Below are 23,355 nucleotides of genomic sequence, written 5' to 3'. Positions count from 1 at the left end.
GTTTTCTTACTCACTTCTATAAACTAAGAATAGCTCCATTAGTTTTCATTGAAGTCCCTGTAGTTGCTGAATAAAAAGCCTTAGTATGAAATACGCACTCTTATCTGCTTTGACTCAGATATTGATTTGAGCGTTATTAACATTTTGAGTTTGAGAAGTGTGAAGCATATACACTCACCAGCCACTTTATTAGGTACACAAACAGCTAATCAGCCAATCACACGGCTGCAGCTCACTGCATTTAGGCATATAGAGGTGGTCAAGACAACCTGCTGAAGTGCAGACCGAGCATCAGAACGGGGAAGAAAGGGGATTTAAGGGGCTTTGAACGTGGCGTGGTTGTTGGTGCCAGACGGGCTGGTCTGAGTATTTCAGAAACTGCTGATCTGCTGGGATTTTCACGCACAACCATCTCTAGGGTTTACAGAGAACGGTCCGAAAAAGAGAAAATATCCAGTGAGCGGTCAGTTGTGTGGACGAAAATGCCTTGTTGATGTGAGAGGTCAGAGGAGAACGGGCAGACTGGTTCCAGATGATAGAAAGGCAACAGGAACTCAAATCACCAACCAACATCTCTGAGGAACGTTTCCAACACCTTGTTGAAAGTCTGACATGAAGAATTAAGACAGTTCTGAAGGCAAAAGGGGGTCCAACCTTTTACTAGCATAAAATAAAGTGGCCGCTGAGTGTATATCATCACTGTCCAATGGAAACCAGTATCTCCAAAAAGGTCACTTAACAGGAAAAACAAAAACATTTTTGCCTTTTCATGTAAGTTAATGTAAAGAGATTTTGCATCGGCAGTTTTATTGGTCTGAAATCACATGACACTTTCACGCAATGTAAAGGACGGCAGTGCTCACATAATGTACAAAAAAGACCAAATTCGAGGTATATTTCTTTTTGGTGACAATATCTTTTCCACCACTGTGGTGTCTGAACACAAAGCGCAGCCTCTTGAACCCCCTCTTAGTGGACAAGCTTTCCCCTCTGCGCCCTGTATGGGTGACCCTGACTGGGACACTGTTGTCTCTCTGTTGTGACCCTGTGTTGAGCCGCTAGTGAGCAATGCCGGGTGAAAGGGGAGGAGTGAGACTCCCTGCTGAGATAAAATGGAAATCACAGCTGCAGCTTTCCGCATATCAAACAATCCTGCGCAACAGACACAATAAAAACGTTTGGGAATGTTGAAATGCTTTCGTGCCTGGAGGTGAAACCCAGTTTGCTTCCAGTTCCATAAATGATTCACATTTCCACTGAAATATATATACCATCAAACTTACAGACGAAAAATCACACATAGACCAACAGAGGGCGCACCAAAATAGGCAGAAATGGCAAAAATTTTCAGTTTCCTCTTTATCCCAGATGTCATCCATCAAGACGTGTTTGGTGTCTGGAGTTCGCTTCTTTAGTGTTGCACTGAAGCTACAAGGCAAACGTAGCTAACAAGTAAAGGCAGCATATGGACACCAATTAGCGCTGTGGGGGGAGGGGCTTATTCACACTGCTTATTTAAAATCTTTTTCGCAGTACTCATAAATGCAATTTCATCCTGTTGGGGGAGGGGTGGGGGGTGTCTATCAAGCCAGCCTTGATTTTCCATGTTTTAACGACATTTTAAGTGTTTAATTACATTTTAATCATATTTCAGAAAGAGCGAATAGTTGTTCGAGCAGCATCACCTTGTTGCTAAGCAACACTACTATCAGGTACAGGTGGAAAGCTTTAGTCTTTTTAGAAGGCGTATTGTTACCTGGCAACTGTGGTGCTGTTTACAAGTAACAAGCTAAACTATACAAAGGAGGATTCCTACGGAGTCCATTTTCAACTTTTTGAGGACATTCGGACTTTTTGCTTGTGGACTTTATTATTTTATTTGAAACTTTTTGCACAAAATGAACTCCATACATTCCCCATATAGAACAATATACTATAAATATATGTGCTAAACATATCTAACTGTGCTATCTTTGGATATGTAAATAATTGCCAGTATATGCACATATATGTCAATATTGCTGCTGTCAGAACAGAACCTCATACCTCCATTTTTGTCGTTTTTCAGTTTTTGACATAATTTGAAAAAGCATACTATCCTTTGTATTGTATGTAAATTTCATGGTGAATGGACCAAAAGAAACGGCCCAAAATGACTCGAAAAGAAAGTCTGCTTCCATTGACGTACATTAAAAGTGAAGTATGTTTTTCCCTTCTCCTGTAAAGTTCTCAATTTGATCAGACAACAGCGATATATTTAAATATGCATGTATGTACTAAATATATGTGACACGGCCAGTATTAAAACGTGCCTTTGAGTTTGTTTATATCAACTAATCATGTGATTTGGGGTACTCTGTGATTTATTTTCATCTGATTGGTCAGCACTGAATAAAACTAAAACTTTTGATGACTGTTTTTAACAACTCAGGGTGTCCGGAGGGCTCAGCACCACAGCCAGTGGCACAAGGTGCATAAAACATGCATATTAAGACAATGAGCATTGAAGACAACAGAAAAAAGGCACTTTGGTTCTCATACAGTATGAAGCCCCCCTACAAATCATTACAGGGTCTCCACTGTATGCGTCGCTGTAATTCACAAAAATAAACAGCTATAACAGAAAAATGTCTCAGACATCAGGTAGTGTATTCATAAACATTTATGTGGACGTCTGGTTCCTACCACCACCAGTGTGAACAATTCTGTCTCGGTGAGTTTCTCTGGAATGGAGCATTTCAGACCAAACCGCTCTGAATGACTCCTTTTACATCTTAAACCTTTAATTATGCATGAAATGTGAATAATTCTCCTGTAAGGCAGCACGTGGAGTTCATTAGACCGAATTTCTGAATTAATTGTTCTAACTAGTTTCCAAACAAATGATTTTGAGCCTGTGATGTTCTGTAATACATGTAGTACCATAGTATTATTAGAGAGCTTGAAAAAGTCCTCTATTGTCATCTCTATTGTCATCTCTATTGTCATCTCTATTGTCATCTCTATTGTCATCTCTCATACTTCTTCTTATACTTCTTCCACACTTTTCTGCGATTAATCCAGCCCGAACCACTTAACGTACAGACTCCATTCAAACGTTTCGAAGGTCTCAGCTCTGTGGCTTGTGCTGTGTATTTTTGGAGTCGATCGGATTGGTAGTTTTTAATAAAATTAAGTTTTAAAATTAAAAACCTCCCATAAGAATGAATGGTGGAACGTTCAGAACCACAAATTCTAGCTGACATCGATGACGTCATACCTGATCACGCAGGGAATCTGCTTTAAAATCCTTAAACTTTCACCTAGAAACTTGTCCTTTCTGAAACCTCAAAATATCTCATCATTTTATCAATTAGCTTTAGAGTTATGAGCATTTGTTTGGCACTAGGCACAGAAAACTGCCCCATTCGCTCTTTTCAAGATTTTCTCTGTGTTTAACTCGTCATAACTCAGACATTTTCTCCTCAATACACACAACATTACACCAAAATAATCCTCAAGGGGTCTCATCTCACACCATCTGTCCAGTTAAGCGATAGAGTGAACATTTCCCGAGTTATGACTGTTTGTTCAGAGGGTGCAAATCAGACTCAAACAAGGCTTCTCCACTAAGAGCTGCATAATAACAGAGTGACAGTTCATTTGAATGACAACACCCCCCCACATACATCTCTTCCTCTCACACACACACACACACACACACACACACACAGACACACACACACACACACACACACAGACACACACACACACACACACACACACACACAGACACACACACACACACACAGACACATACCTAAGGAGGTGTTGTTCACCTACTCACAAACACACACAGACAAACACACACACACAAACACACACACTTGCAGCTCTTTTCCAGCACTTTTGTAGTTTCTTCAGGAAATGCACATCTAGTTGTTATTGTTGTTGTTATTGTTGTTGTTGTTGTTGTTGTTGTATTATTCTGTACTCTGTATATCAAGCACAATCAGTAGGAGAGCAGAGCAGAGCTATCTCAAACGTTTTGTCGGGTTGCTTCATCTCATTATACTCATCCTACTTGTATCTTAACTGCACTACTCAGTGAGGCTCAGAGGAGGACGGCTTCCCCTTTTTGAGTGCTGGTTCGAGCTGCTTTGGCTGAATGTTAGTGGTAGAAATAAAGCTGAGCTGAATAGAGTTGACTAGTTCACGCTGTCGTGTACACTCCTGCAGGCAGGGAACACTCCGACTCACAGAGATCTGGCCAGGAGGAGAGTCTTCACCCTCAAAAGCTCTCCACACTTTCGGAGGAGCCGGCGGACGTCCTGCCCCGGCGCAAAGTCACACCTTACCAACAGCAGCCGCCGTTCACCACAGGTACAACCCCCTCCACACACTCCCTTACCTTTCCCTCATGACAGTCACATTATCTCTAGTTTCCATAAATTCCAGTCCTCATGAGTTCTGGAATCAGTTCCGGAGAAGTCGCTTCTGTCGACATTCCATCTGAGTTACTTCATAATTTATACTGCATTATGTGATGAAGTTACATGTAATGAATGGATCTAATTAATTAGATCATCATTCTGCTGAAGGATCTGAATGTGATTGAAAGTAAATCCAGAAAAAAAAAACATGAATGCACTGTGTAAAAAAAAGGGGAAAGGGATTAAGCCTAATCCAGGACTACGCAGGATTTTGGACAGAGATTTTCCACTAAAAGGAAAGCATAGTCCCTGATCCGGCTTACACCTTACCCTTAGGAAACTGGAGTTATAGAGAGCAGTTATAGAGTAAATTATAATACAATTTATAGTACCTGCTAAATAATCCACTCTAAGATTAATAAATGAAAAATAAGCCTGATATCTCAATCCTGTCCAATAGGGGAATTAAAGGAGGTACTAGTAGTCATAAGTCTTGGGACTAATAACTATAATAGTAAGCTTGCATTAAGAGGTTAATAAGCCCTCCATGATGTTAAAGTGGGTGTGTTAGAGTACTGTAAATTAAAGTGTGCGCAGAAGGGGGGTATTTTTGTATTTATTGTTCTGGCTGCTTAAAAAAAAATTTTTTGTTACTTGAACTTCAAAAATAAGTAGACAGGTTACAAAACACAGACTCTTGTTCTGTTAAATTGCTGTTCATAATTAATTATAAATGTTAAGACAGCCTGAACACTTTTTAGATGCAAAGCATCTCATGTACCTGGCTTGCAACTCACTCACTCACTCATTGACTCATGGTTAACAAGATTGTCCACAAGGGGGCACTCTAGTAACCTCTGTGTTTGTCCAGACCAGCAGGATGTCCCATGTTTGCAGCATGTATGTTTGCATTTTACGAATACAAAAAGCTTTGTGTCCTGGTTAAAAGTCCAAATCGTTAAGTTGTTTCTACAGTGTGTAAATAGACACGTGTGGTTTTTGGGCACTTCACATGTTAAAAATGCATCACGTGTACAAAAAAAACGTGATCACATGAAAATGTGTTTAACGTGAAAAATCTAGTGATCGTTTGTGAAGCTGTGGTTTTTGCAAACCTCTACGGAGTCCTGCTGGTGGCGCCCCACACAAATAAAAATAACGTTTGGCCTTGACTTAGTAAGGTGAGCAAACAAGATAATGAAGCCTTTACCACAGTTTGATAAGGTATGATCTCGTTCCCACGCCTTGGTAAGTCATGGTCTCAGCCAGGAATGATTCTAGGATCAGAGCTTTAGGGGTGCTGAGCACCCAGTGAGACCACCACCCACCCAACCCCACCTGCAACATTAGCTTTAGATAAAAAAATCATCAGGCAGCTGACAAGAACAACCTAAAGAGTGATCTGTGATGCAGTGCAGCAGGAATGAGGCCGGCTGAGAGTGACTGTAATTCAATTCAATTCAATATGTTGTCACAAAGCAGCTTTACAGAAGTTTGAAAACACACAGGTACAACATAGATCCCCCCGTGAGCAAACCAGAGGCGACGGTGGTGAGGAAAAACTCCCTCAGACTGGAGGAAGAAACCTTATGAGGAACCAAGGCTCACAAGGGGAGACCCGTCCTCCTCTGGTCAGACAGTGTTTACAGTTTAATAAGCTAAAGACCAAATAGAAGCTAAGAGGATCTCTGTTTGAAGACTGGATGGTAAAGCTTTAGAAACTACACTGGTAGAGGCGGTCTCTGACTGAGGCGGTCTCTGACTGAGGCGGTCTCTGACTGAGGGGGTCTCTGACTGAGGCGGTCTCTGACTGAGGCTGTCTCTGACTGAGGTAGTGTCTGACTGAGGCGGTCTCTGACTGAGGCGGTCTCTGACTGAGGCGGTCTCTAACTGAGGCGGTCTCTGACTGAGGCAGTTTCTGACTGAGGTGGTCTCTGACTGAGGCAGTGTCTGACTGAGTCTTTATGAAAAGTGGGACTGAGCTGAAAAGGGTCCCATCCTATCTCAATGCTGGTACATCTGGATGGCGCAGTGATGTAATTGAGGTGTTGCTGCACAAATGAACAGGAGAGCGGTTGGTGATGGTGAGGAGGAGGCGCTGATGGTCAGTCTTCAGCAGGACGGGAGGGCAGTCATTATCTCAGGAAGAGTAAAGATGTTGGTGTCTGAGTGATAAGAAATCCTCATCTGCGCTACTTACTGGATCCACCAGACCGCACACCCGCACCCCTGCTACTGCACAGCTCTGGGGAGAGCGGGACGGGGAAGACCAGGAGTAGGAAAAAGTGGATCATGACGTTTGCTTATCAGAAACAAACGTCCATTTAAAAAAACAAAACAAAACAAAAAGACTTTTTACTTGTTTTTAGGCGTGGTGTGACTCCTGAGCACCCCTGAAAAGGGGCTAGACAAGCCTATGGCCACAACTTATTCATCTCATTACCAAGCAGGTCATCATGTCACCAGCAGGGCTCCATGCACCTCATTTGTGAAATATATGTGACTTTTCTGTAGAGGGCGTTACCGACAGGTCTGAGTTTGTGCTTCTGATGCTTTTGCCATCTGGAAATAAACGACAAAAATATGATAAAATGCATTTTCTTTATAGCCATTTGTTTCCATTCATCAAGTTCAAATTATAATAAAACATCTTTTTTACTCACTCATTTTCTACTTATCTTTGCTGTCAGAACAAAGACAAGCAGACTGTACCTCCGTTTTTTGTTTATATTGCGCAGTAATTTGATGATTAGACCAACAGAAGAGGTCCAAACCTCTTGGAATAAAATCTCTTTGCATTCCCTTCCAATCTGGAGAGGTGAGGTTTTTTTTTTGGACAGCGACGTTAGACGTGTGTGTGTCCAGAGGCGTTTCAGGGATAGTTTTTCTCCCAAACTTCATTTATTTCAGAGCTTTGTCAAAACTGCTAGGAACAGCCAGAGGGCGCTGTTGCTTTAGGAGTGTGTGAGCAGTCTTGGCTGTCCAGTGTGGCCTGATCTCTGGGACTGATTGCAGTGCTTTCCTTCTCTAACACTGCAAACTGCAAACTTCTATTCCAGTCCTCATACGTTCGTCTCTTTTTAAGAACATCTCAGCCAGTTTACACTGTAGTCCATGTAGTTACTGAATAAGAAGCCCTAGAATAATTCACCCAGGATTTTAGAGGGTTAAACTCTGAGGGCCAGTTTCCCAATTAAGGATTAAGCCTAGTCTTGGACTAATATAGTGCCTGACTAGGCTTACACTTTATCTAGGAAACTGGACCTAAGGGTCTGTATGTCGGCTTCAGTTCATCTTTTCACTCTCAAACTCTGTGTTTTAGGTTAGTTTTATAAGAATTACTGAATAATTTATAGTACTTGCTAAATATGCACTTTAAGGTTAATAAATGAATAATTAAGCCACCCATAATGTTATAGTAGGTGTGTTAGAGTGTAGTAAACTCTGAAATGTGTATTTCACAGAGCAAGTAAAGCTGGGAACTTAAACCCTAAGAAAGTAGAACGTCCCTCTCCTCCTAGTGCACAGGCTTTATCTTTATCTTTATCTTTATTTATAAGCTTTGTTAATCACACAAGGACTCAACATTGGGAAATTCTTCAAATTGAGGCCCAAATTCAAACGTCTTCTGCTAGTAGATGCATGGAAAAGGGATATTCTCTTCAAACATGTAGCAGGAAAAATGATTTATTATTATTGGTTTGATACTGGAATTACAGCAGATCATTTATAGTGATAAATAAGTGTTTTCATGTGCGCACACATTGATTTTGTCACGATTATCCCCCTCCTAGTCCTGTCCATGTGTTCGTTTTGTGTTTTGATCTTCCATGTGCATTTGTTTTGGTTTCCTAGTCGGGCCCCTTGTTTTGGTGACTCCTCCCCTGATTATTCTCACCTGTGTTTCCACCTGTGTCTTGGGAACTCTCGTTAGCCCTCTTGTATTTAAGCCCTGAGTTTTCATTAGTCTGGTGGTCTTTGTTTGATTTGTACTGTTATCTGCTGTGTTGGATGTTCTGTTTGTTCTGCTTTGCTTGTTCTGTTGGATTCTGGTTTGTCTGTCATGTCTGTCCCCCGATCTCTCCGTGTTGGCTATGTGAACCTGGACCGTCACGACTATGACCCTGGATTTGCCCTTAATAAATCCCGCTTATTTCCGCATATGCGTCCACCTCCTCGCTCCCTGTTACAGATATGCATCATCACAGGGGAGTTTTATTCCCCGTTCAAGCAAGAACAGCACAAAACGAGTAAAGAGTAAAAGAGTCTGTTATGTTTAGTCAGTTATGTTCCCTGACTAAAGGTACTGAGACGTACCCTTGAGGGTCCTACCCCAGTGACAAAAGGGGTCCTGTCCCAGTGACAGTTTATACCTTTTTTTCTGAGAGTGGACAGGAGTGGTGGTGCGCTGTCTTACTGTCAGTCTTGCTTGCATAAACGTGATCTGCAGGGAAAAACCATCAAAGGAAATCTTACTTGCCATCTCATCCCAAATGTCAACATCTAAAGATACTCCAGAGGGGGGGGGGTCTATTATACTTTTGGATTGAGTGGCAACCAGTGACACAGGTAACACTTCACAGGTAGATGGAAGCACGAATTAATCAAAATATTCAGCAAATACTAGAAGAAATGTGATGAAGTCGGTCCAAATACTACAGTTGAAAAGAGACTGGCTTCTCCAAAATGACAACGATCCCAAACATACCTCAAAATCCAACATGACTTCTTCACGAAACGCAAGCTGAAGCTTTTGAAATGTCACAGTCCCCTGAAAATCTGTGGGCAGGTCTTAAACCTGCAGTGCACACAAGACGGCCCAGGAATAACTCAGAACTAAGAGCATTCTTCAAGGACGAGTGGGTGAACATTCGTAAACGAGAAGAGCAAGATTGAAGGATGTGGTTGAGTTTACTGCTTTTCACTTCATGGGTGCCCAAACCTTTACGCCGTTCTATTGTTTGTTTGTTTGTTTTTTACTTTTTACAGCATGAAATACACGTGTATTTACTTAAATGACTGGAAAAAGGTGTTTTATTCATTTATTTTTTTTAATGAAATTTGATTTCATTTTTAAAAAGTTTTTTTTTTCCAGATATGTACATAATTTACTTTCATTTTTGTCTTTCAATTTAGTTTTGGTCATAGCTGTGTTGACATATTGTACATACAATTTCATTTGGAAATGATGTAAACATTTGAATCAAGTAAATTCCGTGCAAGTAAACTTCTTGTCCATCTCTTCAGGAGTGCAGCTGATGAAGGGCCAGGTGGAGTCTTCCTCTGCACTGCAGGAGGATGAGGAGAGCTGCGGTGAGGGGAGAGAGGCGCAGGCCGAGTAACAAATGAATTCATTTTTAAGGAAATGATTGAAAACGTTTTATTATTCACGACTCCTGTTTTTGTCCTTTTTGGCCCACTGAGTGTTCAATTTGGTTATGGGCGTTTATTTTTCTCCAATTTGATTTTCTTTTATTATTTTTAGCGCTTGTTTCTTTATGTTCACTTTTCATTGTTGTTTTTTTTTTGTTCTTCTCATATTTTCTGATTTTATATTCCTGTAAATCAGAGGTGAGGACGAGAGACTAGATGCCACAGCTATGCATCACAGCAATACAGTAAAGAAATGAAACAGTGAAGATCTATGATGATTAGACTATTTTTGGCCAGTGTTCAGAATGATCCGTGGCAGATGCAGTATTTTTGTAGTCCTGGCTGTTTTGTATTGAGAAGAAGCTGCAGCTCGAGGCAGATTTAAAGCTCCATATCTACACCAGCATGGCCTTTTACACTACGTTAGATCACTTTATAATCCAAAAACAAACAGAAAAATATATATACTTGCTACTATTTTGATTTAAAACTTTATTTGAGGTGTAACAGTGCAAACTGTTAGAGGCCGAGGAAACCAACTGTTGTTTTAAATGGTCATTTTTGCTTTGAATTGAAGTGGTGGTTCCACCAATGTTTCAAAAAGTGCATAATTTAATAGATAAGATGTAAACAAAGTCATTCAGTGTTTTTTCTCTGTTCAAGAGAAACTTGAATGGCAGTAAATGGAGCCAGACTTCCAGACCAAGTTCCATGCATCTAATAACTCCCTCTCAGACAACGGAAAGCTTCTGATTACACTGCCTGATGTCAAAGATGTCATTTTAAAATAGTGTAGTGAAAGTTTTGGCATAAAATATATTTTAAAACAGGGTGGGTGATATTTAAAAAGTTCATGACTATTGATTATATCACCACCTCCAAACAATGCACACATTCCTAACTGTTCTATTTTTAGTTTATATGCATTTTAACATTACTGTTTCAATGGAAATTGTTTATAAAAATCACAAATAATACAGTATTGAGTAACCCAACACATGTATCCTTGAGCTCCTTCTGGTGTGGATCCATGGCAACTTTGGAACTCACTCTGGAATACAGCTATAGATGCCTTTGGAAAAATATGAAGCATTATGTTTTTATAAGTTATGCCTTATATATAACTAATATATAACTCATCTGAATCAAGACACTATAGCTGTACAGAAAATGCTGCAAATGTGTCACTCTGGGAAACAGAAGCAGCATAGACAGTGGGGAATTTAATGCAGCCATATGGATTTTTAAGACCCCATAATAACCCAAAATGTTAACAGTAAAAGTGAATAAAACATTATGTACACATTATTTTGTTTTTTTTAGCAAGCTGGTTAAATAAGTTAGTCTTCTCTAGTTGTCAGTTCAACTCCCAACATTATCGCCTTTTAGGCATTGTCATCGGGTCACTTTCACAACACATTCATGGTGAAGGGACATATGCAGGTTGATAAAAGACAAAATAGTCCCCAAAGAAAACTTTTTTTTTCTCAGATTTATCACTATTTTACCATCATCAGCATTACATATAAACTCAGAAGACTCGTGTGGGTTCACTGGTGGTTTTGGGTAATAAATAAAGTCTCTATATCTGTGTTGTAGTCATGGCGACCCCTGGTTCCCATCACCACCACTGAAAAGACATCTGAGTCTCTACAATCAACCATTTCACCCTTAACCACTCTGAACAACTAACTCTGTTTACACCTCCAACACTGAAATTTTAAAATGTTGGTGGAATTCCCCTTCATCTATGAGGCTTAAATAAGCCAAAAAAATCTTACTGAAATTGCATGACATTTACCTTTTTGTGGGTTCTGTTTTCACAGCAATGATTATATTTTTAATCCAAATAATTCTGGACTGTTCGTCAACACCGTGTTAAAGAGCGCGTTATGGCGTAAACGGCCACTGTTTCATGTTGATGCCGTTGGTGGTGATGAAATGTATTTAGCAGAATTTTCCTAGCAGATGGTGAGCAGCTTGATCCATTAAAAAAATAAATAAAGAAATAAACCTGGTTGTGCTCTATATGTTCTCTATATTTAAACTACATTGTGTGCTTTAAAATGTGTTACGTTATTCAACAGGTCAGAGAAAGCCTCACATCTTCCAAGCTGCAGCAATCCAAGCTAAAATAAAAAACTTTGTTTTCATTCAATGCTTCATCACCATTCATTCATTCAAGTCTTATCATCTGCAAAAGTCAATCTGCAGATACAACAGCTATGATGCGGAATGCGCATTATAACCAAGTGCCTGTTCGCTGAGTTCCTCTGTGTCTGTATATGCAATTTCTTTGCAGCCTACATGTGACTGCATTGGTATACACTATAGGTCTGCTCCCTGACCCGATCCTGACAGAGCCCGGGTCAGGTTATAGGGGCGATATTCCCACATCAGGCTCAGATTGTAGTCATGTTTGTTTTTTTCCCCACCCAATTTAGACATATCCAGTTCCGCCCACTAGTTAGGACTCCCCCAATCGCATGACACCTCCAATGTGAAGAGGTCAAAGGCTGGCGCTGGCTTCCTCCGAGATCTGTGAAGTTCCACCACATATTTTCGAACTGGTGCTAATGCAACGTTTGGAGGAGAACAGTAAACACCAGCACTGGTACATCAGCTAACAGGCACCTGCACTGGCTACCATTGTGATGGATGATGAGAGGAGATGGGGGGCATCCTGCCCACTCAGAGAGAACGAGGCCAATTGTGTTGTCTTGGCCTCCCAGCCATGGATGGTTGTGGCATCACCTGGGATTGAACTCTGGGCCAGCACTGAGATGGTTGTACCACTCAAGAGGCCTCATGGTGGCTTTAATTTAAATTTTACTTAATTTAAAATGTATCTGTCAGATTATACAATTATATATATATATATATATACACATATATATGCTGGAGCCCATCCCAGTGTTCTTCGGGCAGAAGGCAGGACACACCATAGACAGGTCGCCAGTCCATTGCAGGGCAGACAGACACAGTCTCACCTAGAGGCAATTTTACTATGTCCAACTGGCCTGACTGTATGTCTTTGGACTGTGGGGGGAAACCGGAGAGCCCATGCAGACACAGCGAGAACATGCAAACATCACACAGAGAGGACCCCGGTCACCCGGCCAGGGACTCGAACCCAGGCCCTCCTTGCTGTGAGGTGACAGTGCCACCCACCAAAGTCCATGTTGTATATAAAAATAAATGAACGCATGCTCTACAGAGAACGCACTTAAATATGAGTAGTGCCCAATTTCCTTTCTTTAAAAAATAAAGAAAATGCATGAAATGCAACCTAACTTTTGCACTGGATACTGCTTTTGTTTTCTTCCCAGTACATCAAATTCAGTAATTGTGTATGAAAAAGTGCAGTGGTGTGTCTCTGTAGAAGATGTGTTCACTTATTTATACATAGAAAACCAACAACATGGAATTTGACTGGGGTGCACAAACGTCTGCATAGATCTTTGGATGTTAATGCTTCACATAAAGCAGATGGAAAGTCTTTTTGTGCCCTGAAAAGCCCACAACTTAAAAGCGACTGTCCAAGTATGTCCTAGTCTCCTGAGGTACAATCAATGAAAATGACCCCTCAAAGGAACAACTATGTCTTTAAGGCCCTCTTGTGTCCCTGAAATGAGTTTTATAACTCCACTACTTACAGTTTCCCAGGGGAGCGGTGCATATTAGTACCTTTCCAGAACTTTTTAAGTAGAAAAAGAAAAGAAAAGGCCTGGAGTCAGGTTAGATTGAGTCAGTGGGGCTGAAAAGTACAACTGTAAGAGAATATGGTGCCAGATACTAATGATGTAGCCTTAAGGCGGTCCACAACAGAGAGGGCGTGTGTACCCCGAAAAGATTTTTCTGAGACTGTAGTAAAGTCTATGTATACAAGAGTCTAGCAAATTTGTGTAGGGTTTAGGTTTCAAGCTAAGTGGTCCCAGCTCAGCCTGGTAGGGTGACATCAAAGACCCCATTTACACCTTATCCTTTCATATGACTTGCATCTGCACTGTGACCTGACAAGGTTTTAACTGCATGCATTTACAGTGGGTAATCAACTCATCTGATTACTGTACATCACGTAATACATAAATCAGCTTATATACAACAGCAAATCTCCTATGTGGTTTCTCCTTTTTCCTGTTGGTTGCCACCTCAAAAATTACAATTTAGCAAGCCATTAGTCGTTTACACTCCTGCAATGTTTACCGTCGTTGTGGTCATGGACTACATGCGTTAAAAGGACCAAATCATTTGTTTTTCATCGATTGTATTTATTCCCTGAGGTCCAGCTATGATGTTTATATGTTTCCACATATCAAAAATTCCACGACCATTTTCCAACCTCTCATCTTTTAGAATAGCTACCAGCTCTGGGCCTGGAGATCGATCTACCTTCTTGCAGAGGATAGTTCCAACCACAATCTGCCCCAACTGCTCCACCTAATGAATGTCTTCAGAAGGCCTTGATTGGCTGGATCAGATGCATTAGTGTCATGCTCAGCAAAAAAGGGTTCTATATAGACCCTAAAAAGGGTTCTTTACCTTGTAATAATAACCCCCAACTGCTCCCCGGGCTCTGCAGATAGTGCTGCCCACCACCCTGGGCAAGTGTGCTCACTGCCCTCTAGTGTGTGTGTATTCACTAGTGTGTATGTGGTGTTTCACTGCATGGATGGGTCAAATACGGAGGTGAAATTTCCCTGTTGTAATATTAATATAATCTTGTTGTAATATTAATATAATCTTGTCTCCCTGTTGTAATATTAATATAATCTTAAATCTAGTCAATAAATCTAAAATTCCTCCTGCTGAGACTGTTGTAAGCGTAATTTATGTTAGTTTAAGATAAATTTAAGCTTAATTTAGCTTAATCTGTTGGCAGATAATTGTGCTTGTTTTGAGAAATGTGCTTTAAACCAGTAACATTATCTGCCAGTATAAGTGTGATAATTTTACTTGATTAAATCTCCTAAAACAAGCAAATCATTTCTAGAAATAAGCTAGATAATCTTATAATAGGTGCACAACCATCTCAAAATGAGACAAAACATAGATCAACTAGATTTAAGATCATTTCATTTGACAACATACCATTTTTTTTTGCAGTGAAGACACATGACATGACCAAGTGTAGTTAGATGGTTAGGGTCAGGTCCAGGCTTCACACAGCCTTGTAAAAAAGTTTACGTGCCCTGGTCAAATGACATGTTTTGTTGATTTTCTAAGCAACAATAATTTAACACATCCTCTATTCTGTATTTGCTGAGTTTAACATATTGGGGAAAAAAGCCCTTTTCCACACATTTATTATATTATTTAATATGATTGTATTTATTATATTATTTATGCTTTATTTCCCAATATGCTCCCAATTCAGTAAATAAACAGCCAATAAACGGTTATGGTGCATTAAAATGTGCCGAAGTGTGTCTCTGTATAGGATGTTTTCACTTATTTACACTTCAAAAATAAACAAAATGTCATCTGACCAGGGGTGCACAAACTTTTGCCTATGACTGTGCATACATATCAGTTCTTCTGCTGATCAATAAAGGCACATGTAGCCAACAGGGCATTCACCCTTTGTGCCACGATGTAGGCAAATATTTCTGATCTTCTCTGTCTTTCTGTCTCAGGGTGTCCATGGCAACAGGTGGGAAATAATCTGAAAATGAAAGCGATTGTGGTTTAAAGAGGAGCAGAACAATCTTTAATAAATAACCATTACAAATGACTGAAAAAAAGTAGAAGAAAAAAAGAAAAGAAAAGCCAAATTACAAAAATAGAGAAATCAAACGAGAGAGAAAAAAAAAGAAGAAAGGTTATGGGTAAGAGGCGGCGGTGCGTTTCTGGACGCTCGGCTTGGGATTCCTCTGCACGAGGGCCAGCAGAGCTCCATCTCCTGCAAAAGCGAAGTTGCCATGACGACGTGGCATTCTGCCGTCTCTATGACGACGCCCGCTGTCATGGATGCATGAAAAAAAAGACCTCGGTCACCGTGACGACTCACCCTGCAGAGTTCCGAGGATACAGTAGCATTACGATACAATGGGCACAGTGCTATGTACATCACCCATACTGGCCTGCGATCGCCCCACAGTACATGCACACAGTGTAAGACGCCCGGCTGCGCCACAACTGACTTCAAGCTGTTTTTCCATTCTACGGTAGAGGCTGCTGGGCTTCTGGGCTGGCCTCAGGCGAACTGTCGCCCGGATCGTCGCCGGGAGACCTGGAGCTGTGCTCTAGTGAGTCCAGAGAGGAGTGTGGCGAGTGCGTGTTGTTCAGTTCGTTCAGGGACTTTGACTCTGAATCGTGACTCGCTCGGGCTGGGCTGCTGTGGGTCAGCATGACTTCGGCTTTCCGGGACAATTCCTCACGTTCCGATCGCTGCTCACGTTCCTTACTGGCCAATTCTGATGTACAGAGTGAGAGAAAGATGAAAGGAGAGAAATATGAACAGGAGTTTTAAAAGAAACTTAGATCAACTACAGCATGTTTGGAGATTGTAGCACTTTATTTTATGGCACAGTAAGTACACTATATGGACAAGGGTATTGGGACACCTATACATTATCCCCACGGGTGTCTGTGGGAATTTCGGCCCAATCATCCAGAAGAGCTTTTGTGAGGTCAGACGCTGATGTTGACGAGAGGTCCTGGCTCACAACCTCAGTTCTAGTTCAACCCAAAGGTGTTCGATGAGGTTTGAGGTCAGGGCTCTGTGAGGGCCAGTCAAGTTCTTCCATACCAAACTCACCCAGCCAGGCCCTTATGGAGCTGCTTTGTGCACTGGGGCTCAGTCATGCTGGAACAGAAAACGTTCTTCCCCAAACTGTTCCCACTAAATTGGAAGCTTATAATTGTCCATAATGTCTTGGTCTGCTGAGGCAGTAAGATTTCCCTTCACTGGAAGGGAAGACCAACCCCTGAAAAACAACCCCATATCATTATCCCACCTCCACCAAACTTTACAGCAGGCACAGTGCAGTCAGGCAGGCAACTTTCTCCAAACCCAGACTCATCCATCAGACTGACAGATAGAGAAGCGTGATTCATCACTCCACAGAATACGTTTCCACTGCTCCAGAGTCCAGTGGCGGCACGCAGTACGACCCCTTCTACTGCCGGTGTTTGTCTATTGAGGCTGCAAGGCTATGTGCTAAATTTAATACGCCTGTTAGCAATGGGTGTGGCTGAAACAACTGAATTCAATAATTAGGAGGTGCGCCCAAAGCTTTTGTTCATATAGTGTACCTAGTATTTACCAGGTAAATCAAAACAAGTCATTTTCTGGTTAAATAACTAATTCCAAAATCTTTATAGATTTTACAAATAGCTATTATTTGCAGCGGTTTCAAATGCAGAGGCTGCACTGATTTCAATGAAATAGATATTGAAGAGATAATTAGGGCTGTTTGGTGTGATTTTTGATAAATTTGAATGAATATGCAGCACAGAAAGACAAAAATAGGGAGGAAAGCAAAACATTTGCCTTCAATTTTTCAGTCAGAACACAGCCTCTGCTTATTGTTAGCATTACTGTTAGTATAGATAGTGCCAGTGTTACAGTATTTACTCAAAAAAGTAATCCATTACAAATTACTAATTACTTTTTCTAAACGTAATGGGATTGCATTACATAGTACTTTCTGCAAGAAGTATTCATGAAATAAATTGAAGCTGCATTGGAACAAGCCTTAGACTAAAATGATGGCTCTTTATACCACTCAGATCTCTGTTATGAAGCATCATTCTCAGGTAATGGAACCTCTAAAGCAGTTCATATTTTTTCATATACCTGAATGTACATGTTCCTGAAAAAATATCCTGCAGCAGAAATACTCTTAGTGAGATATTATTCCAGTTAAAGGAGAAGTTAGACATCTGTTTTTCTGCGTTTCAAAAAAGTACAAAAGTATTTGGACAGAAGTATCAGAGTTATTATAGATGTTGTGACCTGCTCAGACATGAACAAATAACTCTGCTTTCTTGTCTGTGGCCACACAGTAGAAACTGTACTTCTGTAGCGTTAAGTTTTGTACTTTTAAGTATTTTTAAATTATTATTTAGATTATTATTTTGTACTTTTCGAGTAGAATTGATATGTGATGTTCTTATCTAGGCTTTAGAGAAGTTTCATTACTAGGGAACGATGCTTCGTGTCAGTGTTATGAACATAAAAACAATGTCTGTCATTTCAGTTTAAGGCCCCTTATGTCAACAAAATGTTATTCACTTCATAAAACATCAGGTCATTGTTCGCTTAATGGCCTGTGTGGTTCCTAAATATGGATGTACAGCTTTATAAACACATTATTCAATGCTTATGCATGTGTGCTGAAGTTCTTGTGTGGGTCATGTTCGAATGAAGTGTTAATAAGTTAACACACATTTTACAGAGACTTTATTATATAAGAAAAAAAAACATTAAACTATAAACATGAAACAAAAATGATTAAATGTACCATCAATTTTCCACAGAACACCTTCAGCAAATAAAAATGCATGTTCAGGTAAGTGTACCCAAACTTCTGACTGGCGGTATATATTGGCATACACATACCTTGGACAGACAGCTCCTTCCAGCGCTCCTTGTTGCTCTGGATGACCTCTGCGAGGGAGTGCCGGACACGTTTGAGGTCGATGCCGGCGAGGGAGTAGTCGGTGCCGCAGTCTCTCTCGCTGTGTCTCTGAACCGACTCGACCACGGCAGTGGAACCACGGCCTGTCAGACTGATACACGAGATAGTTATTAACCTTTTAAACCCTTCATTCATTCATACATTCATTCGTTCATTGATTCATTCATTCCTCTGAGGCCTCATTTTCAGGGGTGCCCTAGTACAAAACCAAGATCACACGAAATACAACCAAGAGAAATGAGGAAATAATAGAAATTATAATAAATTTCAAAACCAAAGTATATGAAATGTGTTAAGGAGATGAACTAAAACTAACAAAGCATAGTAAATATATCATATAACCATATTCTGAACTATGCATATATTTACATTTACGGCATTTAGCAGACGTTCTTATCCAGAGCGACTTACAATTTGATCAATTTACACAGGGAGGCAAAGGTGGTGTTAGGAGTCTTGCCCAAGGACTCTTACTGGTATAGTGTAGGGTGGTTACCCAGGTGGGGATTGAACCCCAGTCTACAGCGTAGAAGGCAGAGGTGTTACCCACTACACTAACCAACCACATACTGAAACAACTATACAAGGTGTTTAAATGTACATCACGTAACTATTTGGGATGTAGAAACTTTTTTCTTTGTTTTTTTGGAAGCATTAAGGTGCCATAGTGAGTGTTGGATGATACTTACAGCTAGTGATTACAGCTGATGTCATAGAGGAGGCACTAGGACAGAGGTTTGTGTCATCCGCATACAGGTTTACCTTACAACCATCCAAATAGCCTCCCAAATGATTTTGTATTAAGCAAATAATACAAGACCTAAAACAGAACCCTGTGGTACACCTTCAGTAATTTCTAGAAACGGACACCTGAAAAGGTCCACAGCAACACACTGAGTTCTGTCTGAAAGGTAGTTATGAAACCATTTACATGCTTTTCCATTCAGACCGACCTTGAATCATTTCTCTCTCAAGTTGCAATAAATTATGTACATCGTCAAGATCAATAGACACTAAGTCTACAACCCCAAGAAGACAGAACGTCATTCATCACCAGAGAAACTGTGGTAAGAGCGCTCTAAAACCAGACTGACATGGTTTTAACACACAGTTGAGCGTTATAAAGTATCAAAGTTGGTCAGTGATCCTAACATTTTAGCTGAGCATGAAACTTTGAAATGGGCCGATAATTGTTTAAATCAGTAGATCACTTCTATGATCACCACTGTCATAACTACATAACTTTTCCATTAGTTTCATAGGATTTACTGTATAATAACTATTAAAAGGCTAAACAAAGTCATTTAGAGTGGTCTGAAAATCTTGTGTTCTATAGAAACGTAGTGGATGCTTAACTGCAGGGTGTTGCGGGGCAAAATAGACCCCAAAGAAATCTTTCTTTCACATCTTAGACAGATGATTTTACTATTATCAACATGTGGCAGGCAGTAACTAGTTATTTTTACGTAAGTGCGCGTATTTAAGAAAAATAGTGAGTATTTTCAACTTTTACTTTTAAAGGAATAAAGGAATCTACTTTTTACTTTGTTATATTTTAGCAATTCATGTTCTGTTATAAATCTTCATTTGTGTTGAAATCCATTCTTTCATTGGTGACAACTGTCATCTGAACTGACGTCGGAGCTTTAACGTTAGTTTTAGATGAAAAGAGAAATTAGAGCCTAACAAGCTTCCGTTCATGTGCTGATAGATGCTGGGTTTAAGAAGAAGCTCCACTACAGATCAGTTATTTACTAAGTATTATTTACTAAGTACTTAAGTACTTTTACTTAGTACTTCTACTCAAGTTGTGTTTGGAAAGGTATGCTTACTTTTAATTGAGTCGTTATTTTATCCAAGTGTCAATGCTTTTACTAGATTATGGATTTAGGCTACTCTAAATATAAATAAATAAATACTCAGAAGACTCGTGTCGGTTCGCTAGTGGTTTCGGATAGTAAATAAAGTGGCTATATTTGTGTCGTCACTCTGTTTACATCGCAAACACTGAACTGTGCAACATTTCCCCTTTAAGATCAATAACTAAACAATAAACTAGCAGTTTAACAAGTTGATCCAGGTTCTTCTCTGCAGCAAAACTAGAGCTTGTGGAGTATTTCCGAGTTCTGAGCTGTGATTCTACCACTGACGTTGCGCAACACTGTCACAGATCAGTTTATGGTCCTTTGTGACTGTTTTGTCCTTTTACACAGATTTAAACACTGTAAATCGTCCAGGCTCCTCTCCGAACGCCTCAATCTTTTGTGATTATTCAGCTAAGCTTGGGAAAAGCCTCACCCAGAGGAAGACAATCAGACGGGCTGAGTAGACAGTGATCTGGCTGAGCTTACCTTGACCTGCGGACGCCAGAGCCACCCGATTTTAAAGCTTCCTCTATGAGAGGAGTGATTATCTTCTCTGTGGTGTCCACAAGGACAGAGAACGTGGGCTCCACAATGAAGTCAATGAAGCCTTCAGGAGGAGAAGAAAGAAAGAAAGAAAGAAAGAAAGAAAGAAAGAAAGAAAGAAAGAAAGAAAGAAAGAAAGAAAGAAAGAAAGAAAGAAAGAAAGAAAGAAAGAAAGAAAGAAAGAAAGGAGATTAAAATCAATACACCAATTTTAAATAGTCCTTGCTTCAACTGGCAGATTTACAGGATTTACTACAAAATATAAAGGAACAAGTCAAGAGCATAAGGTATAACACATCCTCATGGTGGCAGTATAGAGCTACGAGTGTTGGTATAACAAGCAGACTCCGCTTAAGAAGCACTATGGTAACCAGTGTGTGTGTGTGTGTGTGTGTGTGTGAACTTGTTTTTGTACATTTTAAGGGCAAAAATGCCCTGAATTTGCATGGAAACCAGACAAAAACGAGACGAACCTACAGGACCAACATTACACTTTTTCTAAGCGCTCCACTTTTCCCTTATTTTATATAATAAAAGCTACAGCACCCGGTTAAAATTAGGTCTACAATTCTGTTTATCTGATCAGTAAACATTATTGGGCTGAATACAAATAAAATGAATACATTTCTAAATTTCTCCTGAAGTAAGTGCAGTATAATTCACAATTCTCATCCAGTACCCACAAAGTCCTTAGTTCAATTAGGATTTGGAGCTTGATAAATCCATGCAAACCTTCTGTTCTTCAAATTATCATCACTTCATAAGTGATCCACTATTTTTTTATTGTATTTATATGCTTTTATTCTGATCCTACGTGGCGTCACAAGCACATGCACACTTACTGGCAAGACTATTTGCACAGCACTGCATCAGAATCAAGCTCTCTCTCTCTCTCTCTCTCTCTCTCTCTCTCTCCCTCTCTCTCTCTCTCTCTCTCTCTCTCTCTCTCTTTGTATATATGTATATCGCTGCTGTACCTCGTATCTGCATTTTTATCATTTTTCAGTTTTTGGCATAATTTGAAAATAACTGTTGTTCTTTACATGGTGTGTAAATTTCATGATGAATGGACCAAAACAAACAGCCCAAAATGACTTGGAAAAAATTCTGGTTCCATTGACTTACATTAAAAGTAAAGTAGGTTTTTTCCCTCTCCTGTAAAGTTAGCATTTTGGAGATACAAGGTTTTGTTCCGATAGTAGCGAGATATATATTATGTATTTCATACATAGATAGATAGATAGATAGATAGATAGATAGATATGTATGTATGTGTGTGTGTGTGTGTGTGTGTGTGTGTCTGCACCTATATATAATAACATGTATAACTTCACACCACTGTACAAAAACTTGCATGTGTGAGATACAGATAAAGAGAGAGAGACAGAGTGAGAGAGACAGAGTGAGAGAGACTCACCGATCTGAGACTGTGCGATCATAGTGGCCTTTCGGTCACACAGTGGAGAAAACGGCAGCCCTAGCTCTGCCTCTTTATCACCCTGCAAAACAAAGCACAGGCGCGATCACTCAGGCCTTCACACAGACGTACAGCCGAGACAAACAGCTCTGCCTGAGAAACCAGCTGCACATAGCAGCTCCACGTCTTACCAGCTGAAGTGGAGAAGCACTACCGTTTAATTCCACATTCACTGCAAAAACACTGCACTCCCTCCCGAGGGGAGTTTCACACGGATAGCAATGATACCTCGGCAAGAGAAAGCATTCGCAAATCCCAGAAATGACATTCCGTCAGTATAATCTGTCATGATATAATATTTCAATTCCAGCTGTGGCTTCCAAATCAAGATATGAAGAAAAAGTCAGTCTGATCGGAGGTGTGGATCTGTACCAAATCAATAAGGTTACCTTTCAGTCCGGATTATGCATTATTGCCTGCGATAGCATCGTAAACACTGAAGGAGTTAAAAACACACAAATCAATGCAATCATATAATGGGACATACACTTTGTTGCCAAAAGTATTCGCTCGTCTGCCTTCACACAGATATGAACTTGAGTGAGATCCCATTCTTAATCCATAGGGTTTAGTATGATGTCGGCCCACCCTTTGCAGCTGTAACAGCTTCAACTCTTCTGGGAAGGGTTAGGAGTGTGTTTATGGGAATTTTTGACCGTTCTTCTAGAAGCGCATTTGTGAGGTCAGACACTGATGTTGGACGAGAAGGCCTGGCTCACAGTCTCCGCTCTAATTCATCCCAAAGGTGTTCTATGGGGTTGAGGTCAGGACTCTGTGCAGGCCAGTCAAGTTCTTCCACACCAAACTGGCTCATCCGTGTCTTTATGGACCTGCTTTGTGCACTGGTGTGCAGTCATGTTGGAACAGGAAGGGGCCATCCCCAAACTGTTCCCACAAAGTTGGGAGCATGAAATTGTCCAAAATCTCTTGGTGCTGAAGCTTTAAGAGCTCCTTTCACTGGAACTAAGGGGCCGAGCCCAACTCCTGAAAACAAGCCCACACCATGATCCCCCCTCCACCAAACTTTACACTCAGCACAA

The 23,355-nt window shown here is 40.4% G+C and overlaps 2 protein-coding genes across 4 annotated transcripts in view; one reads left to right on the top strand and one right to left on the bottom strand.

Moving 5' to 3' along the window:
* Positions 1-10,232, top strand: part of ppp1r1c (protein phosphatase 1, regulatory (inhibitor) subunit 1C) — a 56,419-nt gene extending 46,187 nt beyond the window's left edge. For both annotated transcript variants that reach the window (XM_017724660.2, XM_037539652.1), the window contains exons 5-6: positions 4,219-4,362; positions 9,660-10,232. In XM_017724660.2, the coding sequence (XP_017580149.1) occupies positions 4,219-4,362; positions 9,660-9,754 (239 nt within the window). In that variant the 3' untranslated portion in view covers positions 9,755-10,232. The remainder of the gene's footprint in view (positions 1-4,218; positions 4,363-9,659) is intronic.
* Positions 10,233-15,466: 5,234 nt separating this feature from the next.
* Positions 15,467-23,355, bottom strand: part of pde1a (phosphodiesterase 1A, calmodulin-dependent) — a 146,076-nt gene continuing 138,187 nt past the window's right edge. For both annotated transcript variants that reach the window (XM_037539650.1, XM_037539651.1), the window contains 4 exons: positions 22,256-22,337; positions 20,782-20,902; positions 18,352-18,521; positions 15,467-16,201 (listed from right to left, as the gene is read on the bottom strand). In XM_037539650.1, coding sequence (XP_037395547.1) covers positions 15,948-16,201; positions 18,352-18,521; positions 20,782-20,902; positions 22,256-22,337 — 627 coding nt within the window. In that variant the 3' untranslated portion in view covers positions 15,467-15,947. The remainder of the gene's footprint in view (positions 16,202-18,351; positions 18,522-20,781; positions 20,903-22,255; positions 22,338-23,355) is intronic.

Source organism: Pygocentrus nattereri, chromosome 6 (genome assembly GCF_015220715.1).
Source record: "Pygocentrus nattereri isolate fPygNat1 chromosome 6, fPygNat1.pri, whole genome shotgun sequence".
Classification (NCBI taxonomy): Eukaryota; Metazoa; Chordata; class Actinopteri; order Characiformes; family Serrasalmidae; genus Pygocentrus; species Pygocentrus nattereri.
Note: the sequence above shows the minus strand (reverse complement) of the source record. Positions and strands in the feature narration are given on the sequence as shown.